At 36.0% G+C, this 26,400-nt stretch overlaps 1 protein-coding gene across 4 annotated transcripts in view; it reads left to right on the forward strand.

Annotated features, from left to right (window-relative positions):
* CSMD3 (CUB and Sushi multiple domains 3) overlaps positions 1-26,400 on the forward strand; it is a 756,594-nt gene that overhangs the window by 145,978 nt on the left and 584,216 nt on the right. For all 4 annotated transcript variants that reach the window (XM_030011520.2, XM_030011521.2, XM_030011522.2 and 1 more), the window contains exon 4: positions 25,638-25,832. In XM_030011520.2, coding sequence (XP_029867380.1) covers positions 25,638-25,832 — 195 coding nt within the window. The remainder of the gene's footprint in view (positions 1-25,637; positions 25,833-26,400) is intronic.

The raw sequence follows: 26,400 nt of genomic DNA on the forward strand, positions 1-26,400 counted from the left end.
TTCTAATGAATTAATGAATAGACCCATATTCAGATATGTTTTATTTTAAATAAAGCAATCATTTTTATCTAGAGAATTTCAATGTGGTGATAGAATTTGCTGTTTTAATGTCTTTGTAGGTATTTAATTAAGCCTTGAGAATGTTGAAGCAATTTTCTTATCAGCTATTGAAAGTAAACTTTATGAAAGTACCTTTCTTCCCGAAATAAATGTTTACTACACTAGTTAATTCCCAATTCTATTAATCCTTCATGTGTTCTCTTTGAAGTAGATCTATTTTAGTCTAATTTTCCTCTCCTGGAATTTAGTGAATAAATAGGAAATGCAAAAGTGAACAAGTAGCATTTAGCTCTACTGACAGATGAAAAGTTTAAAATGAGAAAATGAAATAGTCATTAAAGTTTTCATGAGAAACTCACTATTGAGGTTAAAAAATTGGCAAGATTAGAAAAAAAGGACTCCATGTCTACACAGACAACCCCACCCCCATTCCAAGTCTGTATAGACCACGTGGAACCCAGCACACTGCAGTATTTCATTTCAGAAACAGTGATATTTTAAAAATAATCCCTACAGGGTCTGTAACTACCAGCTTGGCTGCCATAGAAAATCTAGAGGATTCTAAGCCACTTCTCTGCTGTGAACTGTTGAACAGAAGCTTTGAATGAAAAATGCTTCTTGTCAGCATTTCTGCTGCCTACAACAGAATAACAGCAGCAAAACTGCTAAGGCACTTTTTAAATTGTGAAGGAGGAACTATGCAGGCCCTTTCAGTTTTCAAGTGCCAAGAGTCCCAGGCCTTTTGCTCCAGGGCAGATTGGAACCTTGTATTTTTATTGTCTGTCATCTGCTTGTGTGGACGGCAGAGTAACTGTGATACCTGGGAGCATTTGCTCAAGCTGACAAACACCAATAGGAGTGGACTTGTAAAAGAGGTAGGATAGTGAGCTAGAAGTAGTCTTTAAAATCTTCCTCCTCATCTTACCTTCCAACTTCTTTTTTACTTTCCATTTTCCTTTACCATTTTATCTGCAGCCTGATATTTGGACATACCTACAAAAATGAAAAAAACAATACTGACATGCAAAGTTAATGACAATACTCTCATCTCTTACCAGTTTGTTCATAAGCATATTGCCTAAGCCCCACCTCTATCTCTGAAAAGTAGGCTTTGAGCTGGTATGCCCTTCCTATCATTTCCACTAGCACAGTGTGGTTTAGATTGCATGGAGAACTTCGGGTAGTAATTGAGATGCATCAAATAAAGCTTTCTAATACAGTAGCAAGGTAGAAATGTAAATATAGTCTGTGTGCAAAGCAATCTCCTTTTCAGAAGTGGTTTATTTAGGATATGCATGGCTGGAATAGCCTCTTTATAAAGGTAGGACTAGCGAGGAATTCTACTTATATTAGTCAATGACAATGATAGACACTTTGATAGGACAGCATTAGTACAACGAACATTAAGCAAGCTGGGGAAGTGGTATTTGATATTTTAGAAAAATCTGCCAGAAGAAGCTGAAACAAAAGAAGACAAAAAGAAGAGTAAATAAACTGATATGCTGGATGTATTCTATTTTCTGTTTGCCCTGCTTCTGGATTACAGGATTTTTCTTTTTTTGCTATATCTGGACACCAATCAAATTCTGCCTGTAGGTTCTGGCATAATTGCCTACAAAGTGCAACTGAGGGCAAGGGTAAAATCTACCCTCTAATTTGGAATAACTGACCACGAGTTAGGATGACCAAATGATACCTTTTGTTTGGACAGAAAAAGTATGTCAGAATATTCAGCAGTCAGTATAATGGAAACAAAAGTTTGCTTTTATACCTCAAATTATCAGCCCTTTCACAGAATATGAAAAGCAAGGAAATATCACCTAATGCAAACTGGCAGCTTCACAGTGCTCCAGAGGGCCACAGGACTTAAAGTAACCTCTTGCCCTTAGTTCATTTGTACAGCTCCCAATTACATTACTGTGAGTTGTATGGGTGAATTGAAGGCATGATTATAGCCTAATTATCCTGACACTTGCACTGTGTATAACTTCTGCTGCACAGAAACTACACTAAAAATACAGCAAGTTAAATGTATGTTAATAATAATAAATGTGTACATAAAGTGGAAACAATTTTTTGCATGTAATTCAGCTCTATACAGGAAAGGGGACTAAAAACAATCTAGGTCACATTTCTTGCTTTTTCCTGACTTAAGATTCAGATTTTTTTAGGAAATATAATGGAATGGCAGAATACGACAATATTGTATACTGCATTTTGTGCCTTTCCCTGAATGTTCTCATTATTAGTTTTATTATTATTTTTTCATTATTTTGTTTACTTTAATATTTTTTTCACACTGAATTAATCATTTCTTATTCATGTATATGTTAAAAAATCAGTACTTATGCACTGAAACTGATAGTTTTGTTCCAGCTTTATTAAAAGGCAGTTATCCCAAGGAATTGTATTTATTTTGGCCTCTGAAGTCCCTACTCATGTTATGTTTCTGCATATGTCTTGTGGTGTTCATAAATCCGTTAAACATATTGTTATTTCTAGATGTCCAGCCTTCACCCCTCTGTCAAAAATTATAGAGGTCAAAATGAATTTTGATACGTGGCAAAGTAATAAAATCAACTTCCAACAGGCATATCTGATGAAGACTGAGACTTTATATCTAATTATATAGGACACAGTACAGCCACTTTCAATTTAATGCAGATTAAATAGAAAATCCTATCTGCAGTATCTGTAGTAGTTAGTCTCATAGATGGAATCATTGTGAGAGGAAGATTTCTAATCTGTTCTACTGTGTGTGTAGCTACAGGAGTTTCTGCCAGTTCATCTCTGGACAATTTAAAACCTACAAAAGTTTTACTTGTGGAAATAAAAGACAAAATAACATGATTTACATGTTAAACATAAGATTTACTTCTTGTATTATAGTTTAGGTAAATGATGTTAAGGACTATTATTACAGAATTGATTATGCATTGGGTTCATCTTTAATCACAGTTGTTTACAATATTGATGTGTGAAGGTGAGCTAATTCCTTTTGTTTTACTGCAGGTGAAGGGAAATAAAGTATGAGCCACCCAACTAGCTTTATATGGCTTAATTCTAAAGCTGATGTCACTCATTAAGCTCACTAATTATTCTTTAAAAATGCTACTTTCAACTAATTATAAATGGAATGCAGATGAACAGTTCATAGATACCTACACTTATAGATGTCTGTATTTATTATGATCATCTGTTGTCCTGGAAAGCCTGTTTTTTGCTTCCTGTTGCTGTATTTTGTTTCCTATATTTTGTTTTGCTTTTGCATGAAGGCAATATTTAAGCACTTGATCTAGCAACAATAATGACTGATGCATACGACGTAATTCTGTGGAGTAGGAGTAGTTATTTCAGCTATTGTGCTGTGTCTGTCTGTTGACCAGCACTACTATCAGCTTTATTAATAATGGCCTGGGAACCAACTTTAATTAAGAGGACCTATTGTGGCATGTTCACCTTTGGCTATGATAAAAGGATGATATTTGCCAACCTTTCTAATAGGTTCTTTGGGGCTAGTAATATTCCTCAAGTAACTTGTTTGTCATCTCTGTAACTCAGGTCATGCTGGCACAGTCGAGATCAGGAAGTATAACTGAACCAAAATTTTCACAATGAAAGAAATAAAAATTGTCAGCAGAGATTTCACCTAAGAATTCCTAAACATTTAAACTAGGGAAGCTCAACTTTGGTTACCAGCATAGTTGATAATCATTATAAATGGTTTAAACTTCTCCAGAAAATTTTATGTACTGTACATTAGTGTCTACTGCATTGTGCTTTTTCCAAACCCCATGCATTCTTTACTGTTTCTCCTCCCTCCGTGAGAGGAGAAATACTAATGTAATTTACCAAATTAAAGTTCAGGGAAGTGACTGGAAGTTGGTTATCTGTTGAATAAATAGTTAGGAAGTAGTCATATATTTTAATTCACACTAAAAAAAACAAATGCTAAGTCAGAAAATGTTACATTTATTTAAGCTGAGAAAGAAAATGCCCAACCCCACATTTTTCCTATTTTAGTTGCCTATAAAGTAATGTAGAAACTTAAATAGTCTGGTTAGATACTACAGAAACAGATAAATCTCTAATAGCATAAGCATATTGATATGATATATCATCTGAGACTCATGTCAGCTAAGTTTAGGCATCTACAGTGTATGTATCTATTATGTGTCCTAGACACTGTAAGCTTCCTTTTTTAGTTGTAGGAGAAAGAGGAATGCTTTAAGAATGTGATTTATCTGGTCTCTGTTAGTCATTTACATTAGGAAGGCAAAGTCTTACCCCAGTATCTTTCATCAGCCCTGGCAGCAGTCTTGCTGCCACCCAGCCTTTATATTCTATCCAAATGGTGTGAATACAAATAAAGACAGGTATCTCTTCCTTCCACATGGAGCGCTTCTCAAACACTTTTCCATTATTCTGGAAATTCAATTTCAAATGTTTACAACAGGGGACTGCCTTCTGCTTATCCTGCTATTAACAGTGATTTCCAGAGTCTCCTACATAGAGTCCTCTCTCAGAGAATGCCTTTCCTCCATCCCCATCACATCTTCTTGCAACTGCACCAAAATGAAAGATAAAACAGTGATCCCAGCTTGAGCTTTGTGAGAATAGTTCCAAGGTTTTTAATTAACAAGGATCCTGATTAAAGCAGATGGAAAGGCATTTATATAGCACTGACTGAATCGCTTCAGTTGTGTATATACTAGTAAACCGTATATGTCTATAAAATGGCTGCAGACCCTAGCAGATGATCATCTCTGCCATTTGTCAGAATATTTATTCCCTGACATGTTTTCTGCTTGTATCAGTTAGTGCCTTGGCACGATTCCCAAGCATGATGTGGGGGTTTGCATGTATGGATGAGGCCATCATGATTTGGGAAAAATATTAGGATATAAGTATTTTAGCAATGCCTTGCCACTGGCTCTCAGGGGTACAGAATGGTTGCCGACTTATTTCTTTACTAGCATATATGTAGCCTCAACCTCCCAGATGACATATGCATAAAAAGCACACCTTGTGCATAGCTTTACCAGCTACCTAGTTCTGTATGTTCCCATGCTCAACATCCATATCTATGAACTACCTCTCCTTGGCACTTAGGTTTTCCACTGTAAAATATTTGGAGCTAAGACATGGAATGTAGATTTTTAGATTTTACCTTGGAAGATGGGTGTTTAAAATTTAGATAAGGCAACACAGGATTTGGCAACTTTTCGACTCTTAGATCATCATTGGATTTATCCTCAAAACCATTTTGAAGACAACTAGTTAACAATTTCAAAATGATGGCACGAAACAGGAAAAATCACTTTTATGATGGTTTGGTAGCATTGGAAAAAAACATCATTTCAAGGCACCCAGTCTTGGACAGGAGATAAAGTATCATTTATCTTAAGAAGAAGGGCTTTTAAGAATTAGTTTCATGATTCAGGAACAGTCCTTAAGCAGTTAGGAAAGGTGCATCTTTATGCTGGAAAAAGGGAGCAGGTACATGTCCAGCTGAGAAAAAGAGCCCTTTAAAAATATAATACATTTTTAAGCATATGATGGTTTGCTATATTTGAAAGTGCTTTCTGATTTATAGTTTAAGTTAATCAGTATGTTTCTAGGTCATTAGAAAGCTTTGCTTTGTCTGTTAAGTTTCACATGATATCCATTAAACATAAAAGAACAAACAATTGCTGGTGTAGTGTCACAAATCAATTCAATGCTGCTTAATAATCTTCATTTCATGCAAATCACCACTACTAGTGAATGAATAATGCTTTCAGATAACCATAATTTTTTAATAAATAATCCCTTTAATTTCAAAATTTGTGTTATGTATAAAGCTACCAGATGGCATCTTAAAATACATCTGTTGATCCGAGGTTTTAAAAAACCAAGTTTTAGGATTTTCATGACATGTCACTTCTAACCTTAGACTCTGATTTCTCAACTCATTCAAGAGATGACTGTTCTGGCAGACATATAAAAAGAGGAAAAGTAAACCCAGAAAGAGGTAAATGAATGGGATGAGGGCAAATGAGATGCTACACTGCAGAGAAGCAACTGAATATTATATTAAGCTACTACGTCCTTTTAATCTATAAAATATATCAGGCAAAATCTGGCTTAATTTGAAATTGATATAAATGCAAAATATTCCACAAGTCAGTCATGCTGTTGATATTAATTTAACCTATGCTCAGGAGCAACTGCCCCAATTTGAAATCAGTAAATCTACATTATTTCAAATTTACTGCAGCATTGATGAGGTCTTCTCTTTACTGTTTAACATTATGAATAATATGGATATTATGCAGCATATTGCAATCAGTGTCTTGAAATATACAAAGATCTGCATGATCGCTAATATTGCAATCTCTGGCATTGCAGAAAATGAAGGAAAAAATTAAGGAAAGAGAAGGTTTGTACATTAGGACACTATGGTACCATTATTTCTCCCATCACCAAAACTGCTTTTCATCATGAAAACGTCACAAAATACTGACAATTATAACCAACTTACCCTTCCTCTGCTTCTTGCAGGAAAGAGGACACTGTCACTTGTTTCACTCCTGCATTTAGAGAAAGTTGACCCTGACTGCCCCTTTCCTGCCTCCGAGAGTAATTTAGGAACTTTCTGCCTAGTAGAAATAACTGCTAATTAAAACCAACACATTAACATCAAAGAAAAATACTTATAGAGAGACAGACTATAGTAATATACTGAAGAGATTCAGCCCTGCTGTTCCTGCAATTAGGTGCTCTTCTGCTGTGATCCTATTTTACATCCTATTAAACATGCTTAGAACATGTAAGTATTTGTATGCGATAGTAGAAATAGTCTCTACATCAAAAAAAAGTACACTGTGCCCTCAAAATGTCTTGCTGTTGCCTGTAGAAGCCTTCACGTCTGTGGCAGCAGGATAGCAAGTTGCAGTGAATAAAGTGGTCTGATGATAGTGAGAGAGCCAACATCAAGCCTTTGTATGTTTCAATTTATATGCAAAATCACTAGAGTCTCCCAGATTGCTGTGAGAAGACCTGTTTGCAATAATTCTGCTTAGTAGTAATTTTTCCTTAAAGATGGCACTAAATTATGGGATTGCTAAATTATTGTTATAATCTAGCAATGACAACCTTTTATAAGAAAAACAGAAGTAGAAAACAGATTCCATGGAAACCTTTAAAAATTTTATAACACCTTCATGCCAATACCAATATTAAATCCAATATCCTGGCCAATTACAGTATAAGTAATTCATTCTGCTGACCTATTTCAAAATAAAAGATATTAATTTCCTAACCTAAGATACAATGCCCTGATAATGTCCTTCATTTTAAATACTATGTTTTATCAGTGATTTCAGGACATTATCCTGAGTTAAAACATTTTGGAAATAGCCAAGTCTGGAAAAAATAGGATATATCAGCTTCATGAAAACTCATTTAGTTAATTACTTAATCCAAAACAATATATAAATTGTGCATCATGCAGTATAAAGTGTTTTCAAAGGAAAAATTAAATGGTATTTCCAGAATGACAAAGAAATAGATTTTGAGCAAAATAAATGTTTTTGAAAGCAAGACTATTGAAAGCCAAAATGCAGAGTGAGGCTAAACCCCAAGTAAACTCTGAATTGAGTGAAAAGTAACTCTGAATTCTATGAAGATGTAATTATCAATACAAATACCAAAGCACCTTTAACAAACTAAAAGCTAATTAATTTCACCAGGTAAACATTCTTCAAATGAAAATGAACTCACAATAGTTTGATTTTAATCAAAATAGTAATCTCTTGAAAAAATGGGCAGTCATAGATAAGAAATATTTTATGTAATGAAAAAGTTTGAGATAATCATATATCACTGCATGAAGCATATATTGATAATGTTAATTAACAATGCAGACTCTTATCTGAATACATTTCATGCACATGATGTATTTAAATGATTAATTGAATCTACTTGCCATGATGTGCCATGATTACATCATAACTTTTCACTTCCTGGAATGCTTCTTCAGAGATACCTTTGCAGGTGATTTTAAAAAAAAATTGTTCAGGTTATTTGTATTTAATATTTAATTTGAGGAATAGCTTTCCTTCAAAATATTGCACAGTGGATTACCTACCATTATTTAGATGCATTTATTAAAGGTGCCTGATATTTTCTGTTGTTTATAATGTTAAACTTTAAGTTTAAACCGATTTTTTTCCATTTTCTATTTTCCAATTTTTAAATTTTTTTTTGAGTTTGTTCTTCCTGTCTGAAAGCTTTGAAATGTTCTATAAGCTTTGTACACTTTCAGAGATGACCTTGAAAATTTGACAAGGTAATGTTTGTGCCTTTTTTTACCTTGTCTAACTTCGGCTATCATACTGAAAAACTGTAGATAGCTCAGGCTTAGTGAAACTGTCTAGGAAACAGGGAAAGGCTTTAACCTCTCAGAGACTGTGGTTATAAAAAGGCCCATGTCACCTCCAGGAGTATGCCTACTGTTACCAGACAAGGACTGTACCTTTTCAAACTATTGGAATTAAACTTCTATGCTTCTATGATAAAGGCTTCTCACTGCTTCCCCGAGCTGAGTTAGACCAAACACTGGAACTGAGGTGAGGGGACCTGTCTCTCCTCTGGTCCCACGGATTCTGTTGCTGACACCAAGTGTCATTTTTTCACCAATGTCACCAAGTGACATTTTTCCAGAGCAGCCATGACAGTGCAAGGACTATACCTGTTCTGACTGTGAGGTAGTACTTCTGGAGTAAAGGAGGATGCAGTTGCAGAAACTCATTCTTGTCTCTTTTAGAAGCTAGAAGGTGATTGGTAAAATGAAAAGGAAGGGAACAATAAGCTTCTTTTGATGGATTTTCTTGAAAATTATATTCTTCCCTGCCGATCACAATTTCTTTGTGCTTCATGTAGCTTAAAAATAATTTTACCTTTCATAATTCTATTTTTTGTTTTCTTGAAAATTATGAAATTCATGCCTAATAAGTAAAATTTGTAACTGAAAAAAAAATTTTACTTTTCCTTCAGTAATTTTGGTTGCCACTGCCACAGTTTGAAAGGCAGGTAGGTAATGCCTGTCATCTACTTATTGTACTATTAGCACTACAGATCTTAACCAGTCATTAAGCAGCATCCTCCTTGAGAAATTAAGATATGAAAGGTCTTTTAGAAAAAAAAGACTATGTGAGCACTGCAGACACACGGGTAATTCTGTCACTGTCCTCTACTGTGTATCTTGGAAACTGTTGACTCAGATAACTTAAAATCATCTAAAATGACCTGAAGCTGGTGTGGTTTTCACAGCAGAAAATAGATAACAAAAAAGAATAATACAAGAAAGAGCTGATATTAACATATGGATGTATGGATTTATTTCATAAATTAGATCTTTTTTTTATTGTTCTTTTTACAGATGATATCTTGTTGGAAAAAAGTTCTAGCTGGTTACTGTTCAAAAGGAAAGCTTGTGTTGTGAAGCATGTCTGTTATATACTCCACATACCATGTATGCATATTCCAGTTGTTAAGGGTAGGGAGGTGTTTAAATGAAAACATTCTTTCTTAAACTGGAAGCAAACAGGATCCCATAAATTTAAAAAAAAAAAGTTATAGAACTATGAAAAAGATATTAATTATATAGTCAAGTCAAGATGATGTAATTTTCTACAGGTTTTTCCGATGGATCCAGTATTGGCCACTACTAAAATTTATACAATGGATCCATTATCGATCAAGACTGAGTGGCATTTAGGAAAGGATTTTACTAGGAATTAATGTAGTTTGTTTTCTTGAAACTGATATGTGGATTGCTATGTATTTGAGGTTGCCTTGACATCCATTTCTAATCCTTTGTTAAAAACTTGCCCTTTAGTTCATTTCTGTGGTGAAAAAGACCACTTCAGTGTCATTTGATACTCTGACATGTACAAATTGAAAATAGTTGTAGTTATAAACAGTAACTGGCATTTCTGGACATTGCTGAGACTTGGAATTCAAGTTCCAGCTGTGAGCCAGTGGTGTGTAATGCTGAAAACAGCACTGACTTTTGAAGAGCAAGCAGAACTTCATGCACTTGATGATGCAGTCAAATTCTCGAGGGGTTCTGTGGATTGTTTTTGATTTCTACCACCATCACTAGACTGATCTTAGTAAAGACTGAAATAGAAAGCAGTGCAGAGAAATGAATATACTTTTCCAAGACAAATGATTATACCAAAGTTTGGCTTTGCATAACCAAAAGTACATTTGACTTGTCTATTCTCAGAAAACAAAATTAATCTGAGAAATTTTCTCTTAAAGTTTAAAATAAGTATCTTAATACAATTCCTGTAAACAAATATGTAGAAATATAGGAAAAAATAACAATAAAAAGTTTTATTTCTTTATTCAGTCATAATAACCTTCATCACCAAGAACAGTAAGTTCTTAGTCATCTGGAGCTTGAGTAAGTCCTTAGTCATCTGGAGCTTGAGTATCTATTCACATAGTTAAGGTTTTGTCCAAACACAGTTAAATAACTCAAAGGTTTTAATAACTAAGTAATCCCATAAATTGTAGTATTGGAGAAGGCTTTACTTACATCAGCAATGCAGCAATGTCAATAATATCATCCTTCATGAAACAGCTGCTAAGGAGAGTTGTAACTCCTGATTTTAGTGAATCATTATGTGTTTCAAAATATCTTTTGTTTCACAAAGCAAATAAAAAATTGTAAACAAGTAAGGATTTTTATTCCCTACTCTCAATTTAATTTTTGATATGTTACAGAACTAAAGTACAAGTTAGCCCTGAAGCTTTCTCAACTGTGTTGAAAAATGCTTCTTAAAACTGTGAACAAGGGAGATCACAATATAAATTTTACATGCTAATCTCCAATTTATCTCCAGTTTGTAGATCTGATTAATTTAGGTTTTGTTACCTTTTTACAGTAGTCAACTCTATCATAACTGTAAACTTTATACTTAAATCCTTTTGTAAAAATAACATAGGAAAGTAGAAATACACATACTGATTCCATTTAAAAGATTATGCATTTGTTTCTTACCACCCAGCATATTCCCAATATCTTTGTGCAAAGGTTGCTAATGTAAGAGAAGGCAGAGCATCACAGGACTTAAATAAGTGAGACGTTTAAAATGGAATAAACTACTGCAGAAACAGAGAGACGTGAAAGTATACTCAAAAGTTTCAGCTTATATAAATACACTAATCTAATACAACTAAGAGTTAATAACTCAATTTTCATTTTTCTTAATATAAAAAATAAATATGTAGAGGAAAGAAAATATGTCATAATGAAGACTTGCTTGATATTCCTTGAAACAAGGTAGACACTACAGAAATCACATCAACACTGGAGTCCTGTCTAGGTAGTGTCATACATCTGTTAGGAAATATTTGATTAAGTGTAATTGATAAAGAAGAAAAGTTTTTCAGGATTTCCAGATGCTCATATACTAATATGTATTAGTTAGCTGAGTCACCATTAACATCCAGAAAGTTCACTGCCAAAATTATCACAACTGAAGGCTGAGTTGAGCATTCAGGGTGCTGAGACCCAAACTAGGAAGTCTGGACATCCATAAATTTCCTTGCCCCCAACTCCCATTTTTTTCCCTTACAGCCTACTGTTTACATTTAGCCATTACATTAATTAATACAGTAAACATCTGATAACCAAGTCAACGTTAATTACAAAAGTGCTCCAATTGTTACAAACATGTTTGATGAAAACAGACTTTTTCCCTGAATGAAAATACATCTTTCTACACTTGTTGAGAAACAAAGTAAAAAATGGATCTTTCTCCTAATTTTTCTCATTCACCTCTATTTTGCAGGGGGAAAAACAGGGGAAATAAAACTGAAATGTTCATCAGTTCATTAGCGCCTTTCACCCCAAAATGAAAAATTAATGCTGAAAATATTTTTTTGCCCATCAGTTGACATTTATAACTTTTTTTTCTCCTCATACATTAAAGTAGAATTCTATATCACATGATTGAACATGTCAGATATAGACCTGAGGATACATTTCAGCATATTCCTTACCATTTCACACTGTGCTAACAGCCTACTTGTATAACATATATTTCTTTGACACTGTTTAGCTCTTCTAACATACCAATCTGTCACTCTTTAAAGTTTTGCAAAGATTTCTGTAAGATATGTGATCTTTCAGTGAGTTAGCACCACAACGAATACTTCATAAGCTCTGTCAAACAGTGATTTGTGCGGGACTGCAGCAGGCTATTAAACTTATCTTTTCCTAGAACATTTTTCTTTTTCTCAATAAGAGCAGAGAATATTGAAAGTATTTAAAAGTAGAAGCTGAAGGTGTGTTGTTGAAGTACTTTCTCCATATAGAAATACCAGTAAGTTCAGAGACATGACTGGCATGGCTGTTTCAGTATTAACCTGTCATGTAGAGGTAGCCAGAGAAACAGTGGCCTACACAGATGTTTAATGAGAAGTTAATTCAAATCTTGAATTATTTTAATGATAAAACTTTCTCTCCCCTCGAATTATGACCATTTCTACTCATTCCAATAACAGATTAGTCAAGAGACAAATGGCCCACATCGGGTAACCTGAAGGGTTGGGGATAAAAGTAGCTGTTACTCTGGCTGCTAACGTGATTTGAGGGAAGGCTGACTATATGAGTTCAAGCTTATACTGGTTAAAAAAGGAGACTTTGAAGGAAAAAAGTTAATACATCTATGTCACAGGAATTACTTTGCAGGTACTTTCCATCACTGTATCTATAAAATAAGATTAAATGCCTATTACTGCTTATTTATCAAACACAATTATTTTGATGCAGGAATTACAAAGGAAACACTTTGATCTCCGCTCCTGCAGGACTCAGACTAGAAATTACAAATAGCCCTTTCTGATTTTAAAACCTCTGAAAAAAAAAAAAGGTACTCATAATAGTCCATAGTCCAGAGGCAATAGTGTACTGAATCATGTGCATTACTGTATTATTTACTTTTTTACTATTAGAAAGAAAAAATTATAATTAAGCACTTTTCACCAAGTCCCACAAAGGATAGCTTATATAAAGCAGTTCCCCCTATGCCAAGTGATACTTGCTTATAAAAGGATGTTGGTACATATTCAGCTTGAAAGCTTTTTCATTTTTCAGACATTTTAAATCATTCCTGCATAAGGAAATCATATGTTTAATCAGAAAATACACTACTTTCATTCTTCCATGCTTGAGAATTCTGAAAATGTTTTCCCAAATGTGCCAAGGAAATTGCCTCCAGCATATGGCAAAGCACACAAATTTTGAGGCTTGAGAGATGTTCTCTAAGAAACGCAGAAGCTCATGCAGTGAAGGTGATAATAGTATGCTGAATACCAACACTAATGTTAATTCTTGCAAAAGGAAAATGATAGCATAATGCTGAAATAAAATAACAATTACAGATAACTGCTTCCCAAGTGAAGGACATCTGGGAATTCTTACTAAAACTGAAAAGGAAAGGTGGAGTAGATGGGAAAAGCAGATGTAATGTTTTTGTGTTTGGAGTAGAATGTGCTTTTCCTCCCATGTGGAAAGCTGACTGCTTTGGAAGGTATGATATTGTGGGTGCACAGCTCAGCACTGAGTTATAAACCAAAGTTTTATGGAATATAAGTTATTGAAAGGTTTTGTGCTTGCTCTTGATGAAAAGCATGTTGCAGATGTTTATTTATTCACATTACTATCCATTAATTTGATCACACTGTCTTTCCTGGTTAATGAATCATCATGTAAGTAATTTGGATGAGATCAGTAATGTTATATTATTTCACCTTATGCAGTAGAGTCATTAGGCCATAATGCAATTCAGCACTGTGAAATTATCAGGGTAAGTATCATTAAAAGCAGAATCATGCATATATCCTTGACCCAGTATTTTTAAATGTTCTTGTGTCTGGACATTTTTAATGAAAAATTCATATTATACCTGAGATGAGCATTAACCGAAGAGACCTTTTCTAATAAAAAGGACTTTGTTAGGTAGCCATCTGCTTCAGACCTTAAAAGTATGATTGTGTTTAGAAAAATGACTCTGAGAATACCATTTTATTATGCAAGATCTGCATTTTTTATGTATTTCTGAGTCATATCATAAACACTGAGAAAAATAAAACAGTTTTACTACTATTAGTTGTACACTTTTAATTATAAAATTTCTCTTGCTTAATATATCAGCAGTGTTATTAGCTATATTCTGAATGCAGGATCCTTAAGTACAGTTTGATGTAAAGAGAAGGGATTATACTTCCATCCTGACATGGAGTGGAGATTTTATTTCAGCATTTTGATAAAAATATTTTAATTCACAATAAGACATGTTGTATTTGAGAATGCAATATATTTACTTTACATCTATTTATACATTACCACAAATTTACACTCTTGAGGGTATGAATACATATTAATGAAAGCTATGCAATATAATAAAGCATGGCTAACTGAATAAGCTGTATCATATCCATACATACTCTGAAAGATGTGCTGGTGCATCATGAAGCATTCATGAAAATACTTTAAAAGGAAGCTTGGATTAAGGATTTTAAATTTCACCTGATGTGTTGAGACTTTGAGACTCATAAAAGGGTAAAGAGTTTGTGTTTTCTAAAGAAGATGTTTTGTTGAAAGGATATGATTAGAACATTCAGAAAAGTAATTACAGCAATCTAGTCTTGACTAAACAAAGGCACTGCCTAACCACTACATATCCTACCTATTGAGCAGTACTCTCAACCTGCCAGTTGAGATTCACTGTGAAATATAAAAAAGACCTCTGAAGAGTTTGTTAATGTCTTCCTGACATCCCAGAAGGCTGATTATGACCCTTTGCCATCAAATACAGTAAGGACATTATTTCTATCAAGAAATGGTGGTGCTGCAAAACCAATTGTGATACAGATTTTGGAGGGAATAATGATTCAAACTTCTAAAGGAAAATTCTAAACCATAACACTTTCTAAATGAAAACTAAATTAAAGGATTAAGGCCCACCTTACTTTTGTCAAAATGGCTAAAACAAACATTTAGAAAATAGGTACAGGGATATAGTTCTAACTTTGTAAACATGTTTTCTGTAAACAATGTTGTTAAGGAATCCTTCATACCAGCAATAATGGTGGAAACCAGGCTGAAATATCACTGTAAGAGACAGTGTGTCCTTTGAGAAAAAGAAGCAGGTAGTCAATGAAGTGATCCAATTGCATCAAACATTTGTACACCTAACAGGGCACTAGAGTGTCTCCCAATAGTAATTCTATATATAAATATATATATACCAACACATACATATACCAAGCATATGTAATATATATATAAAAATTGGAATTTTATGTTACCACTGACACACATGGAAGGAAATGTTTGTTACTCTGCCAGGTCATACAACAACTCTGAATGTTTCAGGTGCCACCTAGTGCCTAGTTCTCATGTGTCAACGTCCCTTTCATGAGGAGAAAACTGATTTTCTTTGTGCCCTTTTATGTCACTATCTAATGATATGTCCATGACACATCCCATATCCACATCTTATACTTTAAATTCCAGTTTTAAACCCTGACTGATCTACTGTAGCACAAATAATTTTTTTTTTTTTTTTATTTAAAAAAAACAAGTTGAGAAGTTCAACACACCAGAGGTACTCTGCCTTCAATGTTAAGACACAATTTGTGAAGAAGGCCTGTGGTGGGGAAACCTTGGCTAATAAGTCAGATGTGAGGCATGGTTGATTAGCCATGGACATGTGTATGTATCCTCAGACTATATACTGGTCAGTTCAGATGACCTTTGCCAACAGGAAGAGATGTTGCATACTTTCTTTTTAAGACTAGCGAGTCTCTAGTTTATAATAATTTAAACCATAAATCTTTCAGATTAGCCTTTATAACAGTTTAAGAGTCAATTCACTAATTAGCAATGCCTATCCGTGCTCAAGTGTCAACTCTTACATTTCTTCTTAAGTCTCCTTAAGAAGTCCCAGTACTTTGCCACAAAAGGTGTTTTATTTCATTCTGTTCTCTGCTTTCAGTATTCCTATCATTTTGATTATAAAAACTCCGCATCTTCCTAATATTTGTGTTACGTCTTGCAAAATGGAACCCTAATCTCAGTAGGAATCTAGATATGGCAGTACATCAAATATATAAAATTAATGAAATTTATTTGACTTATATATCTATTCTTGTCTGTGAAATTTGTGTGGAGACACTGTCTATGTGATACCACCACACAACTTGTTTGTGCTACGACATCCTCCTTCCGTGGGTAAACTGTCTTTTCCTAAATTCAGTTAGCTTTTTATATCTTTGGTTACTGTAAATTCTCCAGATAAGGACAGCCAGTGAGGAACAATGCACCATTTATAAAATACCTAGCATAAGGCAAAATAAGGTGAGGCACTGAGGCAACAGTGGAATGAAAATAAATAATACTATAAGATATTTCTTACCATAACAATTAAGAAATTGAAGATGAAATTCTTTTGTATAACTCTAAAAGGCATAGTAAGAAATACATATTGCAGAAGGAATAGCTATATGGTGTAGGTTTTAGGACTATTTTTTATTTTAGATTGTCCTGGGCTCTGAAATGATCTTTGGTCTGTAATTACAACAGCCTCTTCCCAGCTGCCTACAGAACACAGCTATGCCAAAAAAGTGCTCAGAATCACTGCAGTCTAAATGGAACAATCCTGTTATGACTCATATATGGACATACCTACACAGCGATTGCATGGTAGGCAGGGTACATCTGTCTGGGCTTCATCCACCTGGGAAGCTGAACAACCACCACATGTGGCAGATACAGTACCTCAGGCTTTAGACTATACTGGTAGGGTTGAATACTTTCAGAACAGTATGGCTGAAGCAATCTCTGCAACACTAGCAACTCTACACCCATTCCAAAACTTCATGTAGTCTCCAGTGGTCTTTCTCAATCCATGCACTATGTGAATTTACCTTCCAGCCACATATGGGGTTTAACTGGTGTCCTCAGCAGCTGTACAGGAATTTACTGCAGATAAAACTTTAATCAAAGTCAAGAGGAATTTGGTAAAGGCAAATAAAGGTGGCTGGTGCTGTTAACTGTACAGCTCTCCTAGCTAGCTATTTGGTCTTTACCTGTTTGTCATTCCCTTCAGGTAACACTTTAGAAGTGTGTCTGATGGGGAAATGTCAGATTTAACCATATCTACCGAAGCTTTCTGTTGATTTCACTTGGTGCTGGATTATACTGTCATATGGTAAAACCAGTGACTGCCATTGTCTTTTTGCATGGTCTTTCAGCTCTCTAGTGCTGTTCTGTGTCTTCTGCTGATTTAAACAGATATTCCAAAAAGTGTATTGCATGTAAAGGGAATTGTGATGGGTTGACCCTGGCTGGTTGCCAGGTGCCCACCAAAGCCATTCTATAACTCCCCCTCCTCAGCTGGACAGGGGAGAGAAAATATAACAAAGAGCTTGTGCGTCGAGATAAGGACAGGAGAGAGATCACTCACCAATTACTGTCACGGGCAAAACAGACTCAACTTGGGGAAAATTAACTCACTTTATTACAAATCAACCAGAGCAGGGTAATGAGAAATAAAACCAAAATCTCAGAACACCTTCCCTCCATCCCTCCCTTCTTCCTGGGCACAACTTCACTCCCGGATTCTCTACCAACCCCCCCAGGGGCACAGGGGGATGGGGAATGGGGTTTACGGTCAGTTCATCACACATTATTTTCTGCCGCTTCATCCTCCTCAGGGGGAGGACTCATCACACTCTTCCCCTGCTCCAGCGTGGGGTCCCACCCACGGGAGACAGTCCTCCATGAACTTCTCCAACGTGGGTCCTTCCCACAGGCTGCAGTTCTTCATGAACTGCTCCAGCATGGGTCCTTTCCATGGCGTGCAGTCCTTCAGGAACAGACTGCTCCAGCGTGGGTCCCCCATGGGGTCACAAGTCCTGCCAGAAAACCTGCTCCGTGGGCTCCTCTCTCCACAGATCCGCAGGTCCTGCCAGGAGCCTGCTCCAGCGCTGGGTTCCCACGGGGTCACAGCCTCCTTCGGGAACCCACCTGCTCCGGCGTGGGGTCCTCCACGGGCTGCAGGTGGATATCTGCTCCACCGTGGACCTCCATGGACTGCAGGGGGACAGCCTGCCTCATCATGGTCTTCCCCACGGGCTGCAAGGGAATCTCTGCTCCGGCACCTGGAGCATCTCCTCCCCCTCCTTCTTCACTGACCTTGGTGTCCATAGGGTTGTTTCTCTTACATGTTCTCACTCCTCTCTCCGGCTGCCATTTTTTCTCTCTATCCCAACTTTTTTCCTTCTTAAAAATGTTATCACAGAGGCGTTACCACTATCACTGATTGGCTTGGCCTTGGCCGGCGGCGGGTCTGTCTTAGAGCCGGCTGGTGTTGGCTCTCTCGAACACAGGGGAAGCTTCCAGCAGCTTCTTACAGAAGCCACCCCTGTAACCCCCTCCCCGCTACCAAAACCTTGCCAGACAAAGCCAATACATTGCAAACCCTGGACCATTTCTTGTATTACATTTGTCATGGTCACTGTATCAATGTTACTACAGTACTACAATTATCAGTTGTTTCCTTCACTATCCTGGAGGGTTTTTTGCTGTACCTCTTGTTGCTGTTGGTCTCTTGCTTGTAGAAGAATTATATTAATGCAGTTCTAATTTACCTAATGCTGAAATGGGCTTGTTCCTATAAAAATAACATATGACTTTAATGCTATAATTAGAAACATTCTTGTGTACTTGCAAAGAAGGCAAATGCAGTGATTGTTTCAATGTACTTAGAACCAAAATCTAGCTCAGTATAAAAATCTACATTTAAAGTTCCCTCAGGACACAGTTTTAAAAGACTAATACTAATCAGTGGCTTTACTTCAGATAATCAAATTCCTCTGTCTTTTTTTTGGCATGAAAATAATTTCAAAGGGAAGAAAAAAGCAAAATGATGTAATTTATTAAAAAATAGGTAAGAAACTATGCAATGTAATTAGCTGTATTATCTTTAGTGAACGGTAGAGACCCTCAGTGAGGTTACTATTACAAAGATACTTCTTTATCAAGAGAGAGCAATTAAGAACAGGAGAAGAAAAAACATGTTTTACCTTGTTTTCCTTTAGAGAAAAAAAGTTAAATCTTTCTCACACTTCCTCTTGCCTACCTATTTATAGATAGATACCAGAATATGACAGTCCTTTTTGATTGACCCACATAAAATGCAGAAAGCAAAAGAAAAACTTCAGAGAAGTTTTGGTTGTTAGACAAACTATTACTGCTGTAAACAAATGTGAATTTCAGAATAGTGACTCTTCATTCTGCACTTGTATCTTGAGGTAAGAGGTCTGTTGGAATCACAGAATAACCACTTTTATTGTTGAATTACTACAAAGGAAAGACCTGGACTTTGGGGGAGGTGATTTTTTTTCATTTAATCTCTGTTTTATTAAACTTGTATTACTCATGGTAGATCTTTCAAAGCATTCATTTATAATGTCTGTTTCTTTGCTCTCTGAACCATACATATTTATGCAGTGAAATTGCCACTTAGGTATTAAGTTTTTCATTTTTTCCTTCACTGCACTGATACTGCCTCCTCCAAATTTTTCTTGTGGTTTCCCTGACTCTGTAAACTCAAGTGGGACAGGTATCTATATGTATATTTCAGAATGCATGTACAAAGACAATGGTATTTCTATATTCATCAGTTAATTCTTCTAGTCCCTTTTGGATCTAAACCTAGACCACACTTTCATATATTAAGAGCAATGTGAATGAGGACAGAACAGAAAAGTAAGTATGCAAAATATATGTTATGAGAAAAAAAGGAAAATATTATGAGGTAGAAACTATGCATCTAAACTACTTTTTTAGTTTATAAAACCTTTGGAAAACTATGTGCAACTAAAATAAACCATTACAAGATTCGATGTAGGTGAATTGTGGACAACTGAATGTCAGGGTACTTAATATTGTTAGAAATGTATCATCTTTCCTAATATTTGGGACCCTTGGAATGTATAGCACTTTATTATACCCACACACATACTACATGCAGCACTTCTGAAGTCAGTCTTGAATCTTCAATACCAAAGCATTCTCGCTTGTCGTAAGACAAACTACATATGCGTTGCTTTTCCAAGGGTTATCTGGGTACACCCGTGTTCTAGTATTTCCAGTTACACTAAGTCCTGTCCCAGAAGACAACTGGAGCGGTCCCTAGAATGGCGTATTCCCTGGACCATACTCAGGTTTGTCTGGCAGAGGACTTACTTGTGTAGACACAAATGAACAAGCAGTCTAGGACCAGTGCCATGTAGTAATACAGGAAAATATCCAAACTGACAGTGTAGGGATACCAGGAGTATTCAACTTCAAAAGTAATGAATGAAACAAATATTAGCCTCTTGGGTTATTTCAAAGGTTTTCAGTGAGTGAGTACTCATGAAGATATACATTTTATATCGACTGCGTTTCTCACTTTAGGTTGTGAAAAATGGGATCAGAGTGATCTGTAATAGCTGTGAACAAAAACTGTGATAAAGATATGGATCAGCCCTTTAAAAAAAGACAAAATTCTTTATGTTCTTAAATTTCTAATATAAGATTTAGTGTGTGAAGAACATTAATTTTCAGCAGAGAAAATACAAATAGTTTCCACTGAGCTGAATGCAACGTAATGATATCACAAATGCATTTTTTACTGGAATATTTGCAAATACTTGTTCTGAGTATTTGGACATCAAATTATAAATTTCATGCTTAAACAGTCTAGGGAGGACAGGTGCTACTCTTGATTTTATAAATAACCTAAAAGAAAAAAGTCCTGACTTAAAATCTGAATAAAAAGAAAGTAAATTTGAAATTTCCATATCTGGTTAAGACTTGTTTCTCCTTGAGTAAATGCTGAGAAGGAGAGGCTCAACTTCTGCCAGCCTTGTTTTTGAAACTATTGTCACAAAGAAATTATATTTAACATGATTTCATTTGAATAGTTTATTAATTACTCTGTATAAGTAAGTGGCTATATTTCTGTTAATTAAACTCTTTAAAGAGGTGTGTCCATTCCTGCTAAGCAGAACTCTCTGAGGCATATTTTACCCACAGTCTTTCAACAGAATTTCCATTGACATTAATAGTAATTAATGAAATAAAAACTTAATGAAATGCATTGAAGGCTATTTTGATCTCAGTGTTTTATCAACATTTTAAAAAAAATAGAGGACAAATAAGTTCATATGTACCTTGCTTACAGGTGCAATATTGATTTTAAAAAGCATTTTGGGTTTGCACAAGCAAACAATGCACATGATTTCAGAGATAACTGACAATTAAATCTAGGACAAAGAAAATTCTTACTTGGAGAGAGATTGAAACAATTGGGACAGCTTGCTTTAAAAAGGAGATGAGTAACAATACACAAGAAAAATGTAAAAAAGTAGGATAGTGTAAAAAATTCAATTATTTCAAAGTACATGAACAAGGAGAAGTTCAACCAAATTACAATGTGGCAAATTTAAAATGAAATACTTTTCCATGCTTCATATCATTACTGAATATCAGAATGTCACTGAAGTCAAGAATCTGTGCAGAGCTGAACAAAAATTACAATCTAGTTTGGCAATTCCTGTGTTCCCTGATAGATGACAATCTCAAGGTAACAATCTGTAGCTTTAAATGGCAAGGAGTTGGTATTAGAGTGTCACATTCAGTTTGAAAATAAATGCTACCTATCAAAGAAGACTAATGCAGTTACTTGGTGAATTACAAACACACACCCCCCAAAAATAATGCACTTGTATATGTTCAAAATGAAAATACTCACAGAAAAAACTAATATATTTTAAATTGTACAATTTATTTTATATTTTATTATCTGGAATCAGGAACAAAATGACTTGAAGGGTTAGAAGTAGCAACATGCTCACTAACTTCTTCCATAATATTAAAAAGTTAAAGGAAAATGCCAAGTATTCTTTTTAGACAAGTTATATAGTATTGCAACTGGAAAATCAGTTTCGTTTTAGAAGAAGGTTGATTTTTAATTAGTGCTTTAAAATATAATATAATTTCATAAGAATATATTGCCTTCTGTGGGTAATTCTTGATGAGACAGCAGTAAGAGTAAAGCAAGCAGTTTTAGGCAGTGACTGTTAAAGGCATCACTAATCTTTATATTCTTCATTTCAAGGGACAGAGAATCTTTTTGTGACCTTTTTACAAAGCACTAAGAAATACAGGCCTCTGAAAGATTTCATCTTCTTGGAGAAGCTGCAAATAAAAACACTGTGTACAGGCAGAGTTTTCAAGTTAATATAATATGATTTGTTAAGATAGATAACTAAAATCCACAGGATGATATTCTTACCTCTATTTTGACATGCTATGATGATAAATAATACCTGGAGTGGCCTTGAAAACCTTTAAAGGATTTAAGAGAAGTCCCTTTGAACAAATATGCAGGAGTCAACTGCAGTGTTGCCTTCTTTGTAAAGCTTGCAAGCAGATTTGAGAACAGGGGAGTTTTGCTGGAGGACAGAACACTTAGCTTGATAAAGCAGTAGTAAGAATATCAACTGTTTAGGTGAGCTTTGAAGTGACCAAGATGAGACAGGCTACCTTTACTTCTATGTTGTGTCCTTGTGCAAGGCAATGAAAGTCAAATCAGATTCACAGTTTATTATGTAAGAGAAAGAAAGAAATAGCAGCAACATCAGCAACTAATCTGCATATGTAACATATTCACATCAAAACATGATTGGTACAGCAATCTTGCAGATGAACACATTGTTAGCATATATTTCATATATAGCATATATATGTATAGACATGTATAGCATATATATGACTATACTGGATTCTTCCTTTTAATAACTTACATAGTTTTGTTTCATGGCTGGTAGCAGAAATCTAATAATATATCCTAGTACTTGGCAGTTCTTGGCATGGAAGTTTGACAATGTAGCATATCTCATGAGCCATACTGCTTGCTGAGGCAATCAGTGCTGGTGCAGGTGCGTTCCGCAGTGGAGCAGGGGATCACGGCATACAGGAGGGGTTTCCTTTCCCTTTTTCCTGAGGGAAAGCGCAGGAGAGCGCAGAGACCTGCCAGGAGCTGGCAGCTCTCACGAGGGTGAGTGGCTGATGAGGCGTGGGCAAGGCCAGGAGTAACAGCAGCCACACCCCACTCCCACCAAGGGCAGCCCACGGGAGCGCTGCGACCAGAGGGGGTGAACAGGGCGTGGCACATCAGCCAGGGTGTGGCGCCGCCGTTTGTGCCGCAGTTTGCACGCGGGAGGGCACCGCTTTGAAGGAGGGGCATTCCACTGGCCAAGTGGAGAGGCTTGAAGCCCACAAAGACTTGTGGTCAACGGTTCAATGTAGGAGCGGAGAGCAGTGACAAGTTGCATTCCTCAGGGGTCAGTATTGGGACTGGTGCTGTTTAACATCTTTGTCAAGAAATATGGGCAGTGGGATTGCGTGTACCCTCAGCAAGTTTGCTGATGACACCACGCTGTGTGGTGTGGTCGATGCACTGGAGGGAAGGGATGCCATCCAGAGGGACCTTGACAGGCTTGAGGGGTGGGGCCGTGTGAACCTCATGAAGTTCAACAAGGCCAAGTGCAAGGTCCTGCACATGTGTTGGGGCATTCCAAGTACAAATAGAGGCTGGGCGATGAGTGGATTGAGAGCAGCCCTGTGGAGAAGGACTTGGGGGTATTAGTGGATGAAAAACTAAATATGATCCAGCAATGTGCACTCGTAGCCCAGAAAGCCAACCATATCCTGGGCTGCATCAAAAGAATTGTAACCAGCAGGTCAAGGGAAATGATTCTCCCCCTCTAGTCCGCTCTCATGACACCCCACCTGGAGTACTGCGTTCAGCTCTGGGACCTTCAACGTGAGAGAGACATGGACTTGCTTGCATGGGTCCAGAGGAGGGCCACAAAGATGATCAGGGGGCTGGAGCACCTCCCCTGTCAGGGTAGGCTGGGAGAGTTGAGGTTTTTTGGCCCGGAGAAGAGAAGGCTCCAGGGAAACCTTATAGCGGCCTTTCAGTACTTAAAGTGGGCCTATAGGAAAGATCGTGAGGAACTCTTTAACTGGGATTGTAGTGATAGGACAAGGGGTAATGGTTTTCAATTGAAAGAGGGTAGACTGAGATTAGATGTAAGGAAGAAGTTCTTCACTGTGAGGGTGGTGAGGCACTGGAACAGGTTGCCCAGAGAGGTTGTGGATGCCCCATTCCTGAAAGTGTTCAAGGCCAGGTTGGATGGGGCTTTGAGCAACCTGATCTAGTGGAAGGTGTCCCTGCCCATGGCAGGGGGGTTGGAACTAGATGATCTTTAAGGTCCCTTCCAACCCAACCCATTCTATGATTCTATTCTATGATATTTAAATATGTTAATATATATGTGTGTGTGCCTGTGTACACATACTCATGAGCACATCGGGGATGCAGAAGAATAATTTAGTTATATGGAACTCAGAAAAAGAAATTAAGATGATACATATATACCCTTCTGTTCTTCCATCTTGTTTCCTTACTTTGTAGATTAGGGAAATTTGCTATGAATCCAAGTACAAGTTTACCTGATTTGTCTGTTCCCTGTTACCATTAAGCTGGTAAGTATACTTGGTACAAGCTTTGAATAGCTCAGGATGAGATTATGAAACCTCTTTTGCTCATATTTGAACAAAATCTATCTTTTTATGTCCATTAAGTAAAGGACTTCAGCAGTAAATGATGGGAAATGTTGTAATCGAGCTACTTATGATGCTGAAACATCAGTCAAAAGTTGAGTGTGAGTACCACCTAGTAAAAATGAACTCTAATTAATGTCCTCAGAGATCAAACTAACAGCAGAGCTGCGACTCATTTTGCATTCTTAGTGGTTTAAAGCTCTGCATTAGAGTAGAAGTCACCCAGATCTATGGTATTCCATATGTTTACATTAACCAATCTTTTGCTCAGGAATCTGTTACCTACAGTATCTCATCACTTTTGACTCATTATCTAAAATCTGTTAAATCATTCAACAGCTTCCTGATCATGCTTAAGCTTATGTTTGTTAAAACTTTCTCCTAGTGTTCTGTCTTAAGTAGTTTTATTTATTCTTCCAAATTTGACTGATTCGAATCCGATGTTCTTTCATGTCTGTATTAGTTTTGTTTATTGCTTTGCATTCGTGTAACTTGAGTCAGAAATATATCAAGTTCCTTTGTTTCCTCTTCCTATGTAGTGAGTTCTTTGTTATCAATTAAGAAAAATATATGAATATATCTACAGCTGGAGCTTAAGGAAAACCTCTTGCTCATTTTCCTATAATATTCTACCTTTGGATATGTGGGTGCATAAGCAGACACTTAATAGACTGTCAGTAATGGCTTGTCAGTGTTAAGAGTTGTATAACATCCATGAAAACACATTATCTGCCTAAAGTTGCCATAATTTATGCGTTCTATATTCTTCAGCAAAATGCAGTATTGATTTATAAAAACACTATAAGTAATAAAAATATGTCTTCTCCAGAATTACAGAGTAGTTCCTGTGGCAATCCAGGAGTTCCACCAAAGGGTATCTTGTACGGTACAAGATTTGATGTTGGTGACAAAATCCGATACAGCTGTGTAACTGGATATATTTTGGATGGCCACCCTCAGCTTACTTGCATAGCAAACTCTGTGAATACAGCATCATGGGACTTCCCCGTTCCTATCTGTAGAGGTAAGAAAAATGCTACAGTAACGTTCTCGAATATATCCATTATATTTATTAGTATGAACAACTTTAAATCTCTATTTTAATTATTAACTTTTAGAGTGTGATTAAAGAAAGAAAAGCCTTTTTGAATATTTTAATCTCTTGCTCACATATATGATGTATCTCAGCATATGCACCTCCTAATTTTTAAGTCAATACCCTATCAAAATTATATTTCTAATTTATTTTAAAATGTATGTAATGAAATAAGAACTAGAAACCTAGTAATAAGTAGGATATAAGTGTGTGTGTTCAACACATTTACAACTATGGGAATGTAATTTTGGGATCCATTAATACTTCTGACTTTTTGTCAAGTAGTATCTTGGATACTGAGCAAACAGAAGTTTGAAACTACCAAAACAATTGAGTTAGAGGGACTTCCCCTCATTCTCAGTCAGATTTGATATCTTAAGATTTCTATGTAGCATATCCCTTGTATTCTAACAAATACTGCAGGTCAAATCCTTTTCCCTTGCTCACATTAGAAATACAGCAGTAGTTGGGAATCCTGTTTTATGGGTAAATCTTA

Source organism: Aquila chrysaetos, chromosome 4 (assembly GCF_900496995.4).
Source record: "Aquila chrysaetos chrysaetos chromosome 4, bAquChr1.4, whole genome shotgun sequence".
NCBI classification, from domain to species: Eukaryota; Metazoa; Chordata; class Aves; order Accipitriformes; family Accipitridae; genus Aquila; species Aquila chrysaetos.